Below are 20,131 nucleotides of genomic sequence, written 5' to 3' on the forward strand. Positions count from 1 at the left end.
AAATGTTAATAAATATATGTTTTTTTTAATTCTGGGAGATGGTGGTTAACATTTTAAAACTCGACTCCCCTCACGTCACGTGGCAGTTTTACGTTAAATGATGTTATGAAGGGTTAGTTTTTCTTTGCGCTAGTAGTTGATACCTTTAAGATGTGGTAATACATAACATCCAGTAGTGGGCGGTATTGTAATAGTTTTAATACCACAAGCAAAAACTGTAAACAACGAAGAAGAAGAGGTCAGCTGACTCAAGCTAGTCAGTGTAGCAGCAGCTGGAAAGCAGCAGTATCGTTTATTCTGCAGAAGAAAATAAATAACAATAATATATGAATAAGAGTGTTGTCAGGCAGATTTTAATATTTAGCGATCTTGTAGTTGCCTCTCTGCACAGATTAAAGGTATAACAGTATGAAAGGTTTATACTGCCGAGCTGGTGTGAGTGATGCTGAGCCCAAGTTCGTTATTCAGGAAACGGTGAGTTTGTGTTTTGTCTTTCAGGGTCTGACTGCGCAGGTGGATGCTGCTGACTGAAGCCTGTCATTAGACGCCACATTTCACGGCATTACACACTAATGCATCAGCTCAGGAAAGGCGTAGGATTTTTTTCCAGACTAATCTGCATGTGTGAAACTATGGCTCCACCTGCAGACATCACTGCTGCTGAGTACTATGTAGCAGAGATGCAATCTTCAGATCACACTGAAAAGCCATCAGTCACTAATTAGTTTGTCACTTTGCCAACTGAATTGCACACTTTGATAGTGTAGTAGTTTTAAAGAGAATTGATACCAGTGTTGGTAACCTTAATATATTAGTATTACAGTGTTTAGAGGAAGAAAGTGCTGAATGATTGATTGCTAACTGCAGGCATCCATAATGTATGTCTTTGTGTGTCTGTCTCTTTATTAGAACTATTCTATGTGTCTTATTAAAGAGACAGTGTGTGTTGACTTCTGTCTGTGCAGCTGATGCTGACCTGTCTGACTGTCTGTGTCTCCCTGGTTACAATGCATAATGGTTTAAAGCACTGTATCTCTGTGTGACGGGTTGTGTCTATTTGTTTCTCTCCAGAGTCTTCCAGAGGTTTTAGGCAGCCATCTGGTCAGGGTTCAGGTAAAGGCATGTGGACTCAGCCCACTGGACCTCGAGGTACTTAAATCAAAAGATGATGTCAAAATTGATGTGAGCACAACTGTTACTTGATTAGAAAGTAATCAGGCCGTAGAACAGAAAGCTGCAATCCAAGGCAAAATAGAAAAGTGGTCACTTTTTTTGTTGCTTATATTGAAGAGTCATCTATTAATCAATAATTCATGTACATGATGGTCCAATGAGAGTCGTTAAACTTCTCTTAGATGTGCACTCTGAACATAGGATAATGAATATATTACATTTTGCAGTTATGAGTACAAAAAAGATAAGAACGCTAGCACAAAATCATGCAAAGCTTTATTCAAAATAAAACATTCAAAAATCATAAAAAAGGATAAAAACATCAAACCAGCAATAAATAGTTTAATATGAGATAATAGGTTAAAGGCTTAATTAACACCTAATTAATCATTGCAGTTACAGGTATAGTTTATGGGGGACACGATTCATTTAAAAGTAAGATGATCTAGATTCAACTATGAAGTGCATTATTAAATGTTTTAATTGTTGAAATGCATTTGAAAATACTGTCCTATACTGTCAGTGATCAGTTGTAACTGACATCTTATATCCTTACCCACAGCATACAGGCTGTTTGGAACTGTAGTTATATTGTGTCAGCATTGTTTCTTAACTTTCACGGCAGTAAAGGTCACTGAGTTAAATTTAAATTAGTTGGTTAAATACATTACCCCTTGTACGACTGTAGTGATCACTGAAGACTCCTCTTCTCTCTGCCCGTCTGTCCTGTGCTCCAGCTGCTTGGCGACGTGGGGGTCCAGAGAGATTTCATCCCTGTTGGCAGAGAGGTGGCCGGGGTCGTCCTGCAAGGTTGTAAACAAATGCAGTTTTCACTGGCGATGATACATGATTGTTCAAAAGTCATACATGTGATTAGTAGTGAGTGCCTTCACAGACCTTTGTCAGCACCAGTTTAACTGGTTTGTTTGTTTTTTCCTGCAGTGGGCGACAATGTGTCTTTCTTCCAGCCGGAGGATGAGGTCGTAGGTAGGACATTTTTATTTACCTGATCTAGGAGATGCTTTCTGACTCTGACGGTGGTTGTTTGTGAAAGATGGAGCATGTGATGTTAACTGTGTGGATACTGGAGAACATGACAGGAATTTGTGGGGTTAGGGTTGTTATTTAGGGATGCGTGATTTTGAAAAGTTTTGCCAGTATCTGATAACTAATCATTTACAACTAGAGCTGGGTGATTATTCAGTGTTATCATGTATCGCCTCTTTATATTATTATAATGTGAAAACATTTTCAAATCCCTGATTGCCTGCCTAAATTGTCTAAATTAATAAGTAAAATCTGTAACATTGTTAGATCTTATTCTAAAAACCTCTTGACTCAATAAAATAAGACTAATGTGAGTTCAGCTTTTTACCATGTTATTTCGAATGCTTAATATTGGAACATATGTGTAATCGCAGTATTAATGGTGTCCATATTGACCTTACTCATAACATACACTGTATATCTCATCAACCTTCCCTTTCCAGGTATCCTGCCTCTGGACTCTCCCTGCTCTGGACTCTGTGATGTCATTGACATAGATGAACACTATTTAGGTAGCATACTCGCACAAACACAGCCCGAATAATATGCACTTTGTTCCTGCAACGAGCCATTATCATCAAACACAAATTCTCACCACACAGTCAACCAACACGTATTGTTGTTTTCTCATAAAAGTCATCACTTTCATCTTGATTCCTGCTATATTGTCTGTGTGACAAGTTGGCTCACAAAAAAAAAAGCTCCAGGTCACATTCCCTCATCTAAAAGGTCAAACTGTTCTCAGCTGCTCACAGTGGTTTTCTGAAGCCTTTCATCTGCACGTCCTATACTTCAAACACTAATAGAAAGTGGTGCGGGCAGTTTGAAGAAAGCAGAATAGTGTAAAAGCACCTTATGTGCACAGACTGCCCCCCTCTTTCACCTGTAGTTTCTGTCTGACTTCATTTTAAAGCCTTTTAAAATGAGAGAACATGTGTATGCTGTCCTTGTAGGTGATAGGAAAATCATTTGAAAGCAGTTTATAAAGCAGAGTTCACCTCTTGAAACTGTATCTGCTTTTATACAAATATCAATCAGCTCCCTCAAAGCATAATGAAATCTGATCCAATAAGCGTGTGTGTTTCCGTTTCTGTTCTCCAGTTCAGAAGCCAGAGAAGCTCAGCTCGGTGTGTGTTGCGGGAGCGCTGCGTGACGGCCTCTGTGCTTACACTGCTCTACACACACATGCTCGCATGGCAGCCGGACACACACTCCTGGTCATGGACGGAGCCAGCGTATGTAAAAAATACCAAAGAATTGGGCGTCTGTGTGACATAGCGGAGAAACACACTCACCATAGCCCATCAGGGGACCTTTGTTGCAACATGTTTTTTTCTCTGCATGTTTCCTATCTTTTAAAACTATTAAAGACATAAAATGTTTCAGCATTGTATGAATTCCACTAAATGTCAGTGTGCATGCAAGCGTAATGTTCCCATCTCCCTCCTCAGTCTTTTGGCCTTATGTGCATCCAGTTGGCTTGTTACCACGGAGTCAAGGTTCTGACGACGTCACACTCGCCGCAGAAACACACATTTCTGGAGCAACTTCGGCCCAGCGTAGGTATGTGTGGGCCAAAGCCTTTTTAAAATCCTTAACAGTCTGTATTGTAAAGTTTTAAACCCAATCTTCATGGAGTGTCTGTAAAATGTTTTCAAATGCATTTGCTACGAAAACACAGCAATTATTTTAGGTGCACTTCTTTTCTGATCATGCTCTTTTGCTCCTCTCTCTCTTTTTTAAAGTTGCTTCTTTTTCCTATCTTCTTCTGTTCTTTTCTCCTTTTCTCTCCTCCCCTTCATATTTTCCTCAGGTGTTCAGGATCCTTTAGTAGGTGAGAGCTTTTCTTTGTCGTTCTAACCGACTTAACATGCTTCCTTCCTTGCTGGTCTTCTCATTCCTGCAGTAAATAGCTGTTGGATCAATCAACATGAGCTGTAGTTTTATCGCGTTGCGTATCCCTCACATGTTTGAAGCCAGGATGATTTCAGTGTACGGCAAATCACCACAGTTAGTATATCAGATGTATTATTTTGGTAATAACTTTTTACACATTTTGTCACAGAGTTAGTATTAAATTGAGTTATGTAAGATGCAAGATAAGACCTTGTTATTTTCTCAGTCTAAGTAAATGTTGTAAAAAGGAGACTGAATAAAAAAAAATTAAAGTCTTAGTCTAAAACCTGCTGCCACCATGTGGATAATATAGAAATTGCAACCACTGCAACATAAATGAGCTTCCAATGAGATATTTTGTGCAGAGTAGAATTGCAAACTGGCATTGAGACTGGTACTCAGTCAGCAGATTTTCAAATGTATTATAAACCAGATTTGTCTTTGTGTGTAAAGCCAAGGTTATTCCAGTGTATAACGAGTCATCAGACCTGCTGCCAGTGGTTTTGGAGGAGACAGGAGGACTGGGAGTGGATATAGTCATAGACTCTGGAGGTAAACCCATTGATTCACACTGTTGAACATGTGTATGATTGTAAAAATGGACATCAGACCTGTCAGTGTGCTCTCAGACTTCTGAATGGTACTTTAGATCAACCCAGAGTCTTTAAGACTACGCAACCTTCAATTTAACATCACAACACCAGAACACTTCCCTGTGTGTTTGTGTGCCACTGTGTGTGTAGTGCGTCTGCAAGAGGAGAAGGAGTCAGAGGAGATGAAGCTCCTCCCACACAAACATGACATCATCAGTGTGCTGGGAGTGGGGGGGCACTGGGTCACGTCCCACAAAGACCTGCAGGTGAGTCAATGTCAGACATAAAAGCTGCATCATACAGTGATTACTTCATATTGATTATTTTATTATCCCTCTTCTTTGAAAATCTCCAGTTAAGAAGATAAACTGAATACAGACGACAGCTTGACTCTATTCCTAATGGGCTAAGAAAATAAGCATTTTATTAAACAAATAAGTATTATCATAATTTTGTACAGCTCAATTCAAAAGTTCAAAGTGAAGGTATACCTGGTCAGTCTGAATGTTTTCAACCTCAGTACTACCGTTGTGTGTTTTTGTATTTTTACAGTTGGATCCTCCAGATTGCAGATTACTGTACTTAAAATCGGCCTCTGTGACTTTCCTCAACCACGAAGTCTGGACGGCTTCATCAGCTCAGCAAGGAAGATACCTCCGTATCCTGTCCTCACAGTGTGTAATCTCAAATACATGCACATGATCAGGCACATACCTTTCCTCCTTAACGGCCTTGTGTCAGATATTCTGAAGGACATTGTGGAGAAGATGTCAGCTGGAGTACTCAGGTAACTCAAACACACCACTCAGTAGGGTTGTAACGGGTCAGGCACATTAAAGCTCTAGTGGGTAAGATGTCCTGTTTGTCCATGGGTAGATACTGGTGTCAGACAAATTTGTCATACTGAATACAAATTCAGTTTGCCCAATGACAATTAACAAGATGAGCCGTTCAGAAAATGGATGAATAGTGGAAATAAAATTTGATCAAACTCAGTATCAAAACTTTCAAAACATGAAATATAAATTTAAATTCAGTTCTTAAATTCATTCTTGTTGGCAGTAATGCTCCCTCATATAAAGGTTAGGCTAAATCACAAAGTAGGTATCTTTCTCATCTCTTTGGTATAATTGTAAATGCAGGTTGGTAAACATGAGCATGTCACATGACATGATTTCATTTTAATTTTTCTGGGTGACCTCTTTCTGCCACTATTTGAAAAGTTGCCTAGTGCAGCTTTAAATATAGGAGAGGAAGGAAACTACAGGTAAAAACTGTATTTTGTGTGTCACATCTCTTCTGTCCTTTCTCTACCCTCTGCAAGTTACTCCACCAAAACTGCAAGCACAAAATATGGAATTACCGCCCACTGTTTTCAAGATGCATACACCGTAGTCTAACTGAATCAAATGTAATCTGTTGGTCTGTCTGTTTGGTTTCAATCTGTCGCTCCAGACCTCAGCCTGAGGAGCCAGTCCCGCTCTATGAAGCCACAGTCGCCATGGAGACTGTCCAGCGTCACCAGAAGAAAAAGGCGGTTGTTCTACTCTGACCAGAACGCACTCAGACATTCGTCTGGGGTCACTTCCCTCTGCAGTTCAACTTAATTAGCAAGCTTTAATATAGCAAGTGAACAATTACAAACAGTCATTGTTTTTACTTGTTAAATGTTTTTAGGGGCCTGAAAGCTATCGCAGCATGCATCAGCTGGAACATCATGATGAACCTGTCGCCTTTCTGGGCTAACACTCAGAAAAACACACTCATGTTAACAGCCCACATTAAAGCCTGTCTGCTCATTGTTTGTTACTTGGTTTCTTTGAGAATCCACAATGATTCATTTGACTCAATAAATAGATATTTTATCAGAAAAAGATGAATTCTGGTGATTTTCTTGAGGGACATATTTTACAAGTTTTATGTTTTGCTTACAAGTCGTCCAAATTCCAATATAAACAGGAACTGCAATGTATGTGGCTGTCATAAAATGTGTTATGTAATGTTGCAGTTGTCAGCTCCTGAATGGAAATGATCAGGAACTGTACTGTTCTGTACCGTCAATCAGAAAATAAATAAGACAACATGAAGGATTTGACAGTCCTTATTGACCGATCTGCTCCTCTCTACTCTTCCATGAGTCCAGAAGGTTCCAAGAATAGTTTGTTTACAGTAATTTTAGTGTACTGTATCTTTGACCTTCACTTGGCTCAATTGATGGTGGTGATGAGAGCCTCACTGTCTTTATAACAGGGCTGACGCTCTTTCATCATACCTGCGATTAAACTTGTGACCCTGTGGTTACAGGACGTCAGACAATCCTGCTGCCATACTGGTCTACAAGCAGAACAGGAACATGGAGACTGTCCAGCCACGACTGGCAGGCCAGAGCACCGATCAGATGTCAGCTCACAGTGTCATCATCAGGTTGGCGTGACAACAGTTTGTCTGGTTGTCTCAGCGTGTCTTCCAGTGCCTCAAGACAACTTCCCAGGATGCACCTCTCCTCCTGTCGCAGTGACTTGACCACATCTAGCTGCTCCCTGACTGACTGGTCACACTGCTGGAGGAGGTGGGAGATCTAAACACACACAGCACATAAAAAAATAAAAATAAATCAGGTCATGTGTTGCATCACTGGAAAATAGTTTGCTACAGTGTGTGTGCGCGTACACACACCTTTTCCAGAGTTCTGTGTGTGTCTTGTAGCAGTCTCTGACAGAGAGTCAAAGCTGTCTGGACGCTCCACTCCTCTCTCTCTTCACTCACCACCTGGCCGAGCAACACTGCCTTCCAGTGGTGACTATGAAAATAAACACACATCTAATAAATCATTTATAACCATAGACACTGTCAGCACTGACAAACTCAAAGGGCACAAAAGTAGATTTTAGAGCAGAATAAGAAAGTGGAGCTTCCATTTTATACATATATATATGATAGTGTTTGTGTGTGTGTGTGTGTGTGTGTGTGTGTAGTCTTACTACAGTGTTTGTGGCAGCGACAACAGTCTGAGAGCCGTCATCAGCCTCCAACTGGGACCTTCACTGGACACAGTGAGATTACTGACAGGGACAAAGAGTTAGGGGAGTTGGAAGGAAAAAGCTGGAGTCATTTTATGCATCCACATTTAAACTTATTATAATTTAATAATGTTTAATTTTAATATTTATTATTTATTTTGAATTAATCTCTGTGTGCAATACAGAAATATCACTGGATATCTATCTTAGCATAAAGTTTGGACACACGGGGGAACTGCTACTATGCTGGGCAAGACAGACAACATGCACTTGTTCCAACTGTTCCTTTCACATCCCTCTTGGTTCCTCTATAAAACTATAATAAAAATAATAATAGTATCTAGTAAAAATATTACCACGGTTTACAGACAAACCATATAATACATAAAAGGATCAATGACAGTCTTACTGAAGGAAATTGTTCTCTTTGAGAAACTTGATCTTCTGATCCAAACTCCTGTCGCCTCTTAAAACGTCACAGAGGAGATCTGAGGGCCCACAGAGCAACATACAAATACAGACTTCACAAGAAATCACAAGCTATACAGCAATACCATTTTATGTGTTTACAAAACAAGGTATGCATTTTAAAATATTACTAACAATACTGTTATGTTGAAATTACAGCATTTTTCAAATTGATTCAAATATATATATATATGTATATATATATATATATATATATATATATATATATATTTATTTATATGTGTGTGTGTGTGTGTGTGTGTGTGTGTGCGCACACACTGGTTATCCAGCAAGTATACAAAATTTTAACTCTAATTTTAAAGAGCAAGATTGGCTGGTTTTACAGTGCCATCAACTTTTCCTCCAGCCTGAACCTTATCAAGACAACAAACTAAGACAACAGCTGCAATATCCTTAAAAACTTTTGCTACAGAGACAACAGACATTAATCTGTGTTGCCGTCAAAAAATCTGGAGCTGCTGAGGCAAAGATGATGAGTATTTTTCTGTTTCCTGCTGTAGTTCACCTGTATCCACATAGACCACACTGTGTGGGTTGCAGTGGGCGACAAATCCGTACTCTAGCATCAGGCGCTGGTTATCATGGGAACCGTAGTTAATAAAGGCCTGCTGGTAACGGAGCGTCCCGGAAACGCTCCTGATTTCATAACATCTTGTTACGTCATTGAAACTTGCTTTTACCTGGGGATATAACATATTTACATGAAATTTGTGAAAAGTCATTATTGGCTCAGTTTCTACTGAGTGCTTTTACATATAGTTAAGTGTTTGTATGTGTTGAAGTTTACCTGTACGTCAGGGCGGTGGTTAAGCAGGTCCAGAAATGGAGCTAAAGCATAAACATCCTGTCCAGACAGGAAGTTGTTGGATGGGTGGGACATGAAGACAGAGCGTGTGTTGACACTACACCACGCCCACCTGGAGGAGGAGGAGGGCAACAGCTTAATAACCTGACAGATGAATAGTCCAACAAATTTTATTTTAGATTTTAAAAATTGTCCCATTTATTTTATACCAAAATAAATAAAATACCACTGAGAAAAGTCCTGCTTTTTTGAAAATGTATTGACTAAAACTTTGCACACCTTTTAAATTTATGGAAAGGCTTATATTTAACATTTATGTGTGTGTGTGTGTGTGAATACATGTGTGTACCTCAATGCTTCATATGTCAACACCTCCTCCACGGGCTGACTCAGGATTGGCTGCAGGGATCTGGATCAAGAATAAATCACTTAGAACTTGGGATGTTATTGACATTGTTCACATAAGGAAGACTGATGGAGCCACTTCTTTTGTTTATGTCTTTTGAAGAATTACATGTATTGAGATGTATTTCAAGTGCCAGGTTTATACTTGCATATTGAAATAAAGGACAAATGTTGCAAAATACCAGCTTCAAAGCAAAGAAGACTATCATCTAAATGCGAACATTTAGTGTGTCACAAAATCTTGTATTTTGCATGTAATGTTATGCATTAGGCAACTTTGCCCTACTAATTCTAGTCTGAACACACCCTTACACATAACCTGAACAACTTGCTACAACTGTCCTGTGTGCCGGAGTCACCTGAAAAGGTCTTGATTAAAGGAGTGGATTTCTCGCACCGCCTCCCTCTGCTCTAAAGCCCGTCTCCGCACACTGGTAGGCAGAACAGCCATGACATCATCAGTGAAATAGGCAGGGCAGGTGTAAGTGGTGGGCAGCACGTTGATGTAGTGGAACCAATCAGAGGCCTCTCCTCGCTGTCGCTCACACACCAGGAAGACACAGAGTGCCAGCAGGGGAGAGAGGCGAGGCTTCCAGCTGGAGAGACAAAAATGATGCCAGTCAACCCTTCCGAGTCTGCCCTCTAGTCCCTTGGCCTATCCACTTTGTGTGTGTATACATATTTGCAATATTATTAAATTTACCTTACTCTTTTGCTATTATTCAAGTCATTACGATAAAAACACAAACTACCAGAGTTGTAGTCAACACCACTGACACACTGAAGTTATTGCAGGGTTGCATTAGATTTAACAGTTGTTATTCTGTCCAGCTCTGTATCTGGTCATGGAAAAGCTGATATTAGCATATTCTGATATCTTAAATTGTTTCACTTGTGTATGAATGTGTGTGTGTGTGTGTGTGTGTGTGTTTACCTCTTGATATACTGTCCCAGGTAGCTGTCCAGAACAGTTGAGGTTGTGAGGAGACAGGACTCTGGCAGAGAAATTACCAGCTGGCCAGGCTGACAGAAGAAAGAGAGACAGACAAAGAGAAAGATTGTAACACTCAAAAACCACAAGAAAAAATGTAGATGAAAAGAATGAATGAAAAACCGATCAAACAGAAGACCAGCCATTTGGCCTCAAGCTATTTAGTTATCATGCAGATAGTTATAGATGCTTATACGTGCACATGCACACCTTATTGTTGACAATGAGAAAAATATAGAATGACGCTAGTCTCTTTTTCTCTCTTTTCTATGATACACATTGAAGTAATTACTAGCTATAGAAACTGTATACATAAGTTATTACTGTGTTGTAGTTTATTCAGTCAGATGCACCGATGCATTTTAGCTGACTCACCTTTATGGTCTTGAGAGCTTGCAGTCCTCTGCCTGTATCTAGATTACGAGAAGCAACAAACACACACAAAGTCTGTACTTCAATCCATCAATCAGATTATTATACAAAGGTTGAGTGCAGTGAAAGGTTTATCTGATCTTTTCTACATCACAGCCAATGGCTGCTCTCAAGCAGTGGAATCTGGAGAAGCAGACTGACTGTTGTACCTGTCAATCATGGGATGTTACAACTAATGTTTTGTCACATTAGAAACTGAATGTTCATCTCAACATCACACTGCAATCCAAAAGTCTACAAAATCCATGTCTCGTTGTAGATCTCTGGTGCAGATGGTGCCAAATGCTACTTAAGTCTCTCTGAGCAAGACATCTAACAGCTACATACTGCATTTGTGAAGACACCTACTAAGGCAAATAAATATATCACATAGGAGCCCTGAGGTTGAGTAGGTAGAGTGTACTGTAGAGTACAGTAGGACACGAGAGTCATACCAGTGAAGAGGGCTGGCTTCAGCAGCGTTGAGGTGAATCCCCGTTGGTGAAGAAACTTCAACAGCCTCACATACTGCCGCTGGTGACACAGCGAGACTGAAGAAACGGAGAGAACAAGACTGGTGATGAACGAGACCAGAAGAGAGGCCTGTCTGTGCCGACGGCCAACAATACAGCAGTAAACTGGTTTATACCTGACTGGACGACACTTTCTTGTTTCTGCCTCCTCTTCCTCGCAGCCCGTCCAGCCCGATGCCTGCGACCCCCCATGACCCCACCTGGACCTGTACACAATAAACACACCTTAGCATGGCTTAAACTCTCTCTCTCAGTGATGCTAAAACTCATGTGATCTCCAGTTGGCAAACCAACCACACAGTATTCAGAACTTTTACAACATTTGGTGACTTTATGAGGCTGTAGAGCTCAGATCCCTCACATACTTAACTTCTGATTACTATGAACAAAATAACTATAAATATCACCAAAGCAAAGATGCTCTCTTGTGCAAGAAAGATTCTACCCCCCAATTTGCTTCCAAATCATTAAAACGGTTTATGCTTTTTTCATCTACACTCAGTCGCCATTTTATTAGGTACACCTATCTTAAGCTAATGCAGTTTAATACAACAACTCTGCAATAAATCCTTACCTTACACCTGAAGGTTATAATGATCAGGTTTTGTTTGGACGTGTTTTGACTTTATAGTTATTTTGGAGCCTGTATTTTGTGTTGCAGGAAAGTTATGTTGCATCATACTGACAGGTCTTTCTAATATTAAGTCTAACCCATTTTAAAATAATAAATAATAGAAACACCTCTCCGTATAACACAATACAATTAAACAGCACTTCAAACTACAGCCTCCAAAATAAAGTTGAATCAACATCTTTCTATAACAGTTTCAATTATGACCTTCATGGAGGTGGGGCTTATTTCACGGCTGAACCTAATAAAATCAATAATAAAACCTAGATTTACCCAGCTGTACCTAATAAAATATTATATTAAAATTGTATGCTTTCAGTGTACTTCTAGTAACCTAGTAAACAAGGTAACTACCTAAGTATATACACATGTTACAGTAGTTAAAACATAGCAAACCACTGTTATGGTGTCTCCCCTACATAAACAGCTCAACATACCCAACATGCACCGCACACCAAAGACAATGCCATTTATCAACGAAATTAAACTATGGGTACATACATACATTACATTAAAAACATACAGAATCAAACACAAAATACAATACCTAGATATTATTCTCATCTGTATGAAATCTCTATCCTGCACGGCGGCTCCTGCGCTGGGTAGCTCACAAACCCACGTGGTCAAATTGTTTTTCCGGGTGTGCGCACTGACACTGCGCCGCAAACCTCCACGTTTCCTCCCTGTTTCTCCCATTTTCCCGTGCAGCGCTTATCTCCTCTCTCTGCAGCTTCTCCACCGCAGGTTAACTCAGCACTACAAGGCCAGCTTAAAGTAAGAAGCCTCCATTTCACCTCGTAGTTAGAGAGTTAGCAGCTTGCTAACCTAAAAATGTGCATTTTAGTACTTATATTTGTTTGAAAATAGGTCGGTTCACTAACTGAAATATGCTCAATATGCGTTAGTGTTATGTAACGCAAAAACAATGTTCGGAAATCAGGCGAAATGTCCTGTCTTAAAGCCAACGGAATATGTAATTTAACTCGTGATCTTACCTAATGCCTTTAAGTCTTGCTCTCGAGTTATATAAGGTTAGTTGCACACCCTAGTTACAACAGCCATAATGCATAAATCCTTGTAAAACCAGTTCTAACGTTAGAAGTTTGTATCAGGGCTAAAGGTCACAACAGCCACCCAGTGCTGCTGGTATGACTCTGCACTTTTTTGTCTACTTTGTCTTTTTGATTAAATTGTCAATTTTTAAGTTGAAACTGTATATCGTACAATATATTGTATCATTTTACAATTTAAAGCTATTTTTTTACTATCATACAAGAAAGTGGCACATTAAGTTCCCACTTTTAATGTCTTATATCAGAGTAAAAAGTCTGTTTTTATGATATTGCTTGGTCACCAATCATTGGCTTCTTAATAATAATAATAATAATAATAATAATCTAAAATAACTTAATCCCAGTTATATTAGATTATAGACTATTCTCACAGTTCTGTCTCTGAAATTGTCACCATGACTCTGCAAATCTTCTCTCTTTTCAATCTCCTCCTAATTGTCTGATAACAATTGCCTCAGAGTTTATTTGAACAGAGTTGAGAAAGTCGCTGGCTCCTCAGGACTGAAAACTGAGCGTATTTTATTTTTTTTTTTTTTTGCTGTTAATGAGTATTTAATATCTGAGTTCATACGCTGATGTCTCTCTGTACACAGACATGTCTACCAGGGTTGCCGTGGTAACGGGCAGTAACAAGGGCATTGGTCTGGCCATTGTCCGAGCGCTCTGCAAGCAGTACCAAGGAGACGTTTACGTCACAGCCAGAGACGTGTAGGTAGCTCACCTGGTAACACCTGGACTAGGCTGATGCATAGACCTCAACATATTGCAATATCAATCATTTCACAATTTTACCAAAATGTCACTGACAGGATCTTACCTTTGTTTTATCTGTATATATTTATTTTTACTTTCACGTTTCACCAAATCTCACTTTTCAAACACACAGATGGCTTGCCCATTTTTTAGAAAAGCCTCTGCACGCCTGTTTTAAAATGAAATCCAGAGAAACCTGACCCATGAAAAGGGACAATAATTACATTAGTGTTGTGGGAATTTATTATTTTATGGAAAAGGAGAGGCTGTCCAAGCTCACAAGTTTGTATTAGTGCAATGTTTCACCCTGCAGGATCAAGTCAGGCAAACATTCATGTGAACAAAAAACAGGCTATATGTACAGGAAAAAAAACTGACAGCTCAACCTACGATTGGGAGATCACATGATACAAAATAACAACCATATCAATTTGCTATGTACACAGAAAACACGCAATGTTTTTAAAAAGAGAATCCCATGAGGATTAACCAGAGCTGCTCTACGTGACTCTGGCAGATTATTTTGTGTTCATGTAGTTCTCTTCGCTCAGAGTAAGAAGCTGACCGCGAAAATATGTTTTGAGGGGCTTTAAAATCATTGGGCCAGTTCTTTACAGGCCTCTATGCAGTCGGAGAGCTAAACTGAAGAAGCAATAACTGAACATTTTCTAAAACAAAACAAAGAACACTTTTGCTCTTTTTGCAGCGGTCGTGGTCAGGAAGCAGTGAAGTCTCTTGCTGCAGATGGACTGAAGGCCATGTTTCACCAGCTGGACATCAACGACCTGAACAGCATCACCACCGCTGCTGCATACTTTAAAGAGAAGTACGGAGGAGTGGACGTCCTCGTCAATAATGCTGGGATAGCATTCAAAGGTAGGATTACAATGATACATTGATATATATTATACTACACTGGAGCCATACACACAACAATGTTAAAATATGTTAATATTACTACTATCATATTAAATAGAAGTTAGCAACAGCAGCATCAATCTTTAGTCTTATACCAGTTCAAATCATTCAGTAGTATAATTTGACAGATAATTACTATTATTATTAGTAGGAGTAATAGTTGCAGGGTTGTACAATAATGGCTAAAATGACAATCCCAATCATTTTTGCTCAAAAGTTTGAGTCTTTTTGCTTATTACAATTATTCATTCAAATTATTCCATCTTAGAGAACAATATAATATATTCTTTTCAAAAAGTAATCTGTCTGTATGTCCACATTGTACTCATTATTGCCTCAAATCTACAAATATTTAAATCAAAATGTCCTTTTTCACATAAAATCAGTAAAAAAAAAAAAAATCAGTATAAGCATTTGCTCAGTATGCCACCAAAGCATTAGACCAAATAAAAAGGATTTAGCTCTACTTTCAGACTTTCATTAGTTTCCTGAGTAGAGAAAACGCTATCACCTGCAGCCACAACTGTGTTTGGGAGGAAAGACTAATCACAGGGTTAAAAACAAATGCAGGTGTTCGGTTAAACACTGAAAAAGGAGCACTTGACTTGATGCATTTCAGCAGGCACTCTAAATGCAAAGCATCAATAATGCACCCAGTAAGTGCAGTTAAGTATATATTACATATTTGAGTTTGCAAATATATTTGAACAGCTTTTATTCGTACCATTTTTCATCCCTAATTGACTGACTCGCTCACTGAGACAACAAATGGCATAAAATGACAGTATTGCTGACGTTTGGAGCTGCGGCTATGAATTGAAGGAGACTATCAATAAGGAGGTGACAACGACATCTTGTCAACTCTCTCTCTTTCTCGCGCTCTTCAGTGGCAGACACAGCTCCATTTGCAGTCCAGGCAGAGGTGACCCTCAAGACAAACTTCTTCGCCACCAGAGACATGTTGACTCACTTCCTGCCGATCATCAAAGCTGGAGGTAAGGACACAGAGCTGGACCAAGTCTACTGTCTTCCCCTGCTGTCTTAATTAACAGCTCAGTCCACAGCCTACTTTACAGTTTGTTTGTTTTAAAATTGGCAGAATAGTTTGAGTGGTTGTTCTACTCAGTGTTCCAGTTTCAAGAGTTTGTTTGGTCTTGATTCAGAAAAAGTGAACAAAAAAGTTTTAAAAAGATGAATAGTGATGTGGGCTAGCTTAATTTGGTTAATTTTAATTGGCAACGGTAAAAAAAGTGACTTTAGAAATTCTAAAAAGCTCTTGGTAAAATATGTGATCACAACAGTCCCCAAAACCTGCACCTGCTGTCTCTCATGTTTGTGTATTTTAGGCCGTGTGGTGAACGTCTCCAGCTTCGTCGGCTCCCGCACTTTGAACCAGTGCAGCCCGGCCCTCCAGGAGCGTTTCCGCAGCGAGGACATCACAGAGGAGGAGCTGGTGGGACTGATGCAGAGATTCGTCGACGAGGCCAAGAAGGGCGAGCACAAGCAGGGCGGCTGGCCTGAAACGGCGTACGGCGTGTCCAAGACTGGACTGACGGTATGACTCATCAGTCTGTCTCCCAATTTTTAATCAGGCATCTCATCTGTGGAGATCAAGAATGAGTTTGCAGGTCTTAAAATGTAAAAAAAAGCAGAGGAAATTTGGTGAGATCTATACCCTCATCAGTCAATAAGGGACAAAAGATTTGAGAAACTCTGATTGACATGCTTCTCTAATGCCATATTTCCTTTCATAGAGACATTGATTATACATATGTGTCTCTGTGTGTGTCTTCAGACCCTGTCCATGATCCTGGCTCGTCGTTTGTCCAAGGAGAGACCGAATGACTTGGTAATGACTGAAATATAACGACTTTTAATCAAACAACAAACAAGAACCATCTATTAGACTTTTCAGCATAGTAGTTTGTTAAAAGAGGTCAAAATAATGTTAAATGGACTTCATATCTGTTATACATTTTTATAATTTATTGTGTAAAATCTGCTTTTCTACAGTGCAGACGCTCTTCTCACTTGCTCTCTGCTTAGCTGTTATTTTTGCTACTTTTTTGTACTTGTCTCAAACTACGAAACCTTTAAGGATGTTTCCTGGACAGTAACAACTAAATCATCGTGAAGATAATTTATGACACCTCTGGGTTGCCATTATCTACTTTGAACTACCTTCTGCTTTCCACGTTAACGCGACAGAAACAGTAACTTGGACTGCACTATGCCTCTCTGCTCAGCTCATCATAAATTGTTGCAGAAGATTATCTGGGACAGGTCTGCTTACTGTCCCCAGAGTCAAAGCTAAACATGGAGAAGCAGCAAGCTCAGGTTTTATGCACCAAATATCTGGAACAAGCTTGAAGTTTGCTCCAACTTCTTCTCTGACTTCTCTGTTTGCCTCTGCATTTTATCAAGTTAAACTTGGGACTATTTATTCATATCTTGCACTGCACTGTAATTTTTATACTACTGTTTAGTCTGCATTATTTGATTTTAGATTATTTTAATGTTCTATTTTACTTTGTAATCCTTTTAATTTCATTTATGTCTTATGTTAAGCACTTTGAATTGCCTTGTTGTTAAAAAGGTGCTATACAAGTTAATTTGCCTTTGCCTTGCCTAAAATAAATTGATATCATAAGCAGGTTGGACAGTGGGACCAGAAACAAATGACAAATTAAGGATTTTATCCCCAACAGCATCTGTTTATCAGTTTTGTGGTTTTGTTTCCAGTGAAAGCATCACTGCTAATATACATTTTTGTTGCATTTTTTTTATTATTTTTACAGATCTTGCTGAACGCCTGCTGTCCAGGCTGGGTGCGCACTGACATGGCCGGTCCGAAAGCCCCCAAGTCACCAGATGAGGGCGCTGTCACGCCAGTCTACCTGGCATTGCTGCCGCCTGGAGCCACGGAGCCTCATGGAAAGTTTGTCTCTGATAAAGAAGTTCAGCCGTGGTGAAAGGGTTAAAGGGACCTGAGAGTGTGTGTGTGTGTGTGTGTGTGTGTGAATAAATGAAAGAGTGTAAGTGTTTCCACTTAAACACTAAATTGCCAAAAACTTCCATTAAAAATAGATTTTTCCCCCCAAAAAAGTAACATGTTCACCATATGAACAGTTTGACACAAGCATCACACAATCTGGAAAAACTATTACAACATTTTAAAGTATTAAAGTAACAGAAAGAGTTTAGCAGTTAAAGGGGCAATATGCAAGAACTGAGACTATTCTCCACCTGTAGAATTTGCCTGCTCGCCCGATGTAATAGTTTGGTGAAAGAGAGAAACGTGAATTTAGAAGGTGTACAGTTGTATTTTTCAGTTTGATAAGGAAAATTCATTTTTTTTTTATGTTTTAAACTAAAATTCTGCCCAAATCTTGCATATTGCCCCTTTAAACCAAATGGTGATTGACGTAAAACCAAAACCAAAGTTACTCAAATTATTCCAGTGGTATGGTGTGTGTGTTTGTGTCTGCTCGGTTATATGCAACAATAATCGTGCATGAATCTGTGTAGGTGCTGGCTAATCGCTGGTGTTTTTGAAAAAACCTAAATTTTTGCTTTGTTTCACTTTTGCCATTGGTAGTATAAACATTTCGATATATTTTTTACATGGAAAAAAGGAAACTTGCCTTAACTGAAAGAAATGTGAAAATAAAATGCTTTTCTGGTACAAACAAAATGCTTTTCTACAATACAAATCTTTTTTCATGAAGATGTTACATTGCTTTGATGTCAAAAACAATAAATTAACTTTAAAATCAAAAATACTAAAATATTAATTTACAAAGACAAAGAACAGGACAATACACAAACAGTGAATGGGCCAAAATTACATCTAAATATACATCATCAAATAAATTATAAAATTATGATGTACATATACACAGATATATTGGGAGCTTGAGGTCTCCATGGAGCTCCTTGCAGCTGCTGGGATGGCATTCTGGGATATGAGACGGACAAACAATCAGGGGAAAGACAAAAACAAAACAATTTCCACACTCTGGTTCTTCTCTGCCTGAAGGAGTTATCCATCCTCTTCCTCTGGCACACTTGGATGAAGACCTTTTGCGGTCCCCTGAGTGTTAAATTACAAAAGGCTCCAACCTTCATCAACACAGATCAGATGTCAGATGTCAGATGTGTTTATTTTCCATAAGTACATTACAGATATAAAGGTGAAGTCAAACGTAGGTTGCCTTTGATTTGCTCTATAGTATAGTAACATTTAACGATGTAGCACGCACCTATAACTCTAATTTATAGACACATTTATGGAGAGAGCTATAGCAACACAAAATATTAATAAAGCTGACATATTACACAAATATTCATGATATTATTTATGAGAAACATGTGTTTGTAGTTTAGTGAGGCTGATAACAGCTGCACAGTGGGCAAAGCACACACAGTAAACCCAGGGTTCGTCTGAGGTCAGGTGTCATGGTTACCCAACATGTCGTCAGCGGTCCAAGCAGGGTTTTAAATGTCATTTGGAAATGTGGGTGAATGTTTAAACTTTCAGGAGAAGCCCTGGTAATCTAGGGGTTAAAGGGACAGTTCACCCCAAAATAAAAAATACATATTTTCCCTCTTGCCTGTAGTGCTATTTATCCATCTAGATTGTTTTGGTGTGAGTTGCTGAGTTTTGGAGATATCGTCCGTAGAGATGTCTGCATTTTTTTGAATGTAATGGCAATGTAACTATATGGCACTCGGCTGGTGGTGTTCAAAGTGCCAAAAAATACATTTGAAAAACTCAACAGCAATGTCTCTTTCCAGAAATCATGACCCGGTTACTCAAGATAATCCACTGATTTGTTGTGAGCTGTTTCATGTAGGAACTATCTGCTAAACTGTTATTTGTATTTCAAGTGCTCCTGTGGAAATCCAGATGTTTCTGCTTTATCTCTCATGCTTCCCTCTCTGTCTGTTTTAAGTCTTTGAGTCAACGCCACAGTAGATTGTATGAGGCTGTGTAGTGTTGATTTTTGCTGTGTGTGATTGTGGGAGTTGTAGTCCTGTCAGACGAGAGTAAAGCCCTGATTACCTTGTAGATAAAACTAATCCACGGAGCCGAGAGAGACAGAGAGATGGCCAGAGACAGAGATGATAATCCTCTGATCCATGCTGTCTGCCAAGGGAAACCCCATCACACACACATGCTTTGATAATGGACATGATTATCACTGGTTGTAATTGCTGCATGAGCATTATAATTACGTTTTTTGATCCTGCAGTGGGGAATTCCCTCAGAGCTGAAACACAACAAGTGATACAATATACATAGTGATCAATACCAGCACTGTTCACATGCAGTACATAATAAGGTTTGACTGGAGTGGCTTTTCCGAACCTAGGCAGCCTCCAAATAT

General features: G+C 39.2%; 3 protein-coding genes across 5 annotated transcripts; 2 read left to right on the top strand and 1 right to left on the bottom strand.

Moving 5' to 3' along the window:
* Positions 1-231: 231 nt before the first annotated feature.
* On the top strand, positions 232-6,583 carry cryzl1 (crystallin, zeta (quinone reductase)-like 1). Of its 2 annotated transcripts, XM_044214492.1 has the most exons (13): positions 232-474; positions 1,072-1,149; positions 1,911-1,983; positions 2,116-2,160; positions 2,664-2,732; positions 3,322-3,455; positions 3,672-3,783; positions 4,034-4,054; positions 4,570-4,668; positions 4,860-4,975; positions 5,262-5,367; positions 5,451-5,496; positions 6,165-6,583. In XM_044214492.1, the coding sequence occupies exons 1-13, from the start codon at positions 409-411 to the stop codon at positions 6,259-6,261; spliced, it is 1,062 nt and encodes a 353-aa protein (XP_044070427.1). In that variant the 5' UTR covers positions 232-408; the 3' UTR covers positions 6,262-6,583. The 2 variants fall into 2 exon arrangements, with proteins under 2 accessions (XP_044070427.1, XP_044070428.1); XM_044214493.1 differs by lacking the exon at positions 4,034-4,054.
* On the bottom strand, positions 5,016-13,161 carry setd4 (SET domain containing 4). 2 transcript variants are annotated; one of them, XM_044214491.1, is made up of 13 exons: positions 12,993-13,161; positions 11,480-11,569; positions 11,286-11,381; positions 10,795-10,832; positions 10,363-10,451; positions 9,788-10,024; positions 9,373-9,432; positions 9,006-9,135; positions 8,724-8,898; positions 8,139-8,217; positions 7,691-7,771; positions 7,386-7,509; positions 5,016-7,287 (listed from the first exon to the last, which is right to left on the bottom strand). In XM_044214491.1, the coding sequence occupies exons 2-13, from the start codon at positions 11,553-11,555 to the stop codon at positions 7,111-7,113; spliced, it is 1,362 nt and encodes a 453-aa protein (XP_044070426.1). In that variant the 5' UTR covers positions 11,556-11,569; positions 12,993-13,161; the 3' UTR covers positions 5,016-7,110. The 2 variants fall into 2 exon arrangements, with proteins under 2 accessions (XP_044070426.1, XP_044070424.1); XM_044214489.1 differs by lacking the exon at positions 12,993-13,161 and adding an exon at positions 12,542-12,677.
* cbr1 (carbonyl reductase 1) lies at positions 12,634-18,435 on the top strand. Its single transcript, XM_044214494.1, has 7 exons — positions 12,634-12,771; positions 13,664-13,778; positions 14,530-14,699; positions 15,629-15,736; positions 16,088-16,296; positions 16,537-16,590; positions 17,540-18,435. Exons 2-7 carry the CDS (start codon positions 13,666-13,668, stop codon positions 17,711-17,713), a joined length of 828 nt encoding a protein of 275 aa, XP_044070429.1. The 5' UTR covers positions 12,634-12,771; positions 13,664-13,665; the 3' UTR covers positions 17,714-18,435.
* The last annotated feature ends 1,696 nt before the right edge of the window (positions 18,436-20,131 follow it).

This window comes from Siniperca chuatsi, linkage group LG11 (assembly GCF_020085105.1).
Source record: "Siniperca chuatsi isolate FFG_IHB_CAS linkage group LG11, ASM2008510v1, whole genome shotgun sequence".
In the NCBI taxonomy this organism is placed as follows: domain Eukaryota; kingdom Metazoa; phylum Chordata; class Actinopteri; order Centrarchiformes; family Sinipercidae; genus Siniperca; species Siniperca chuatsi.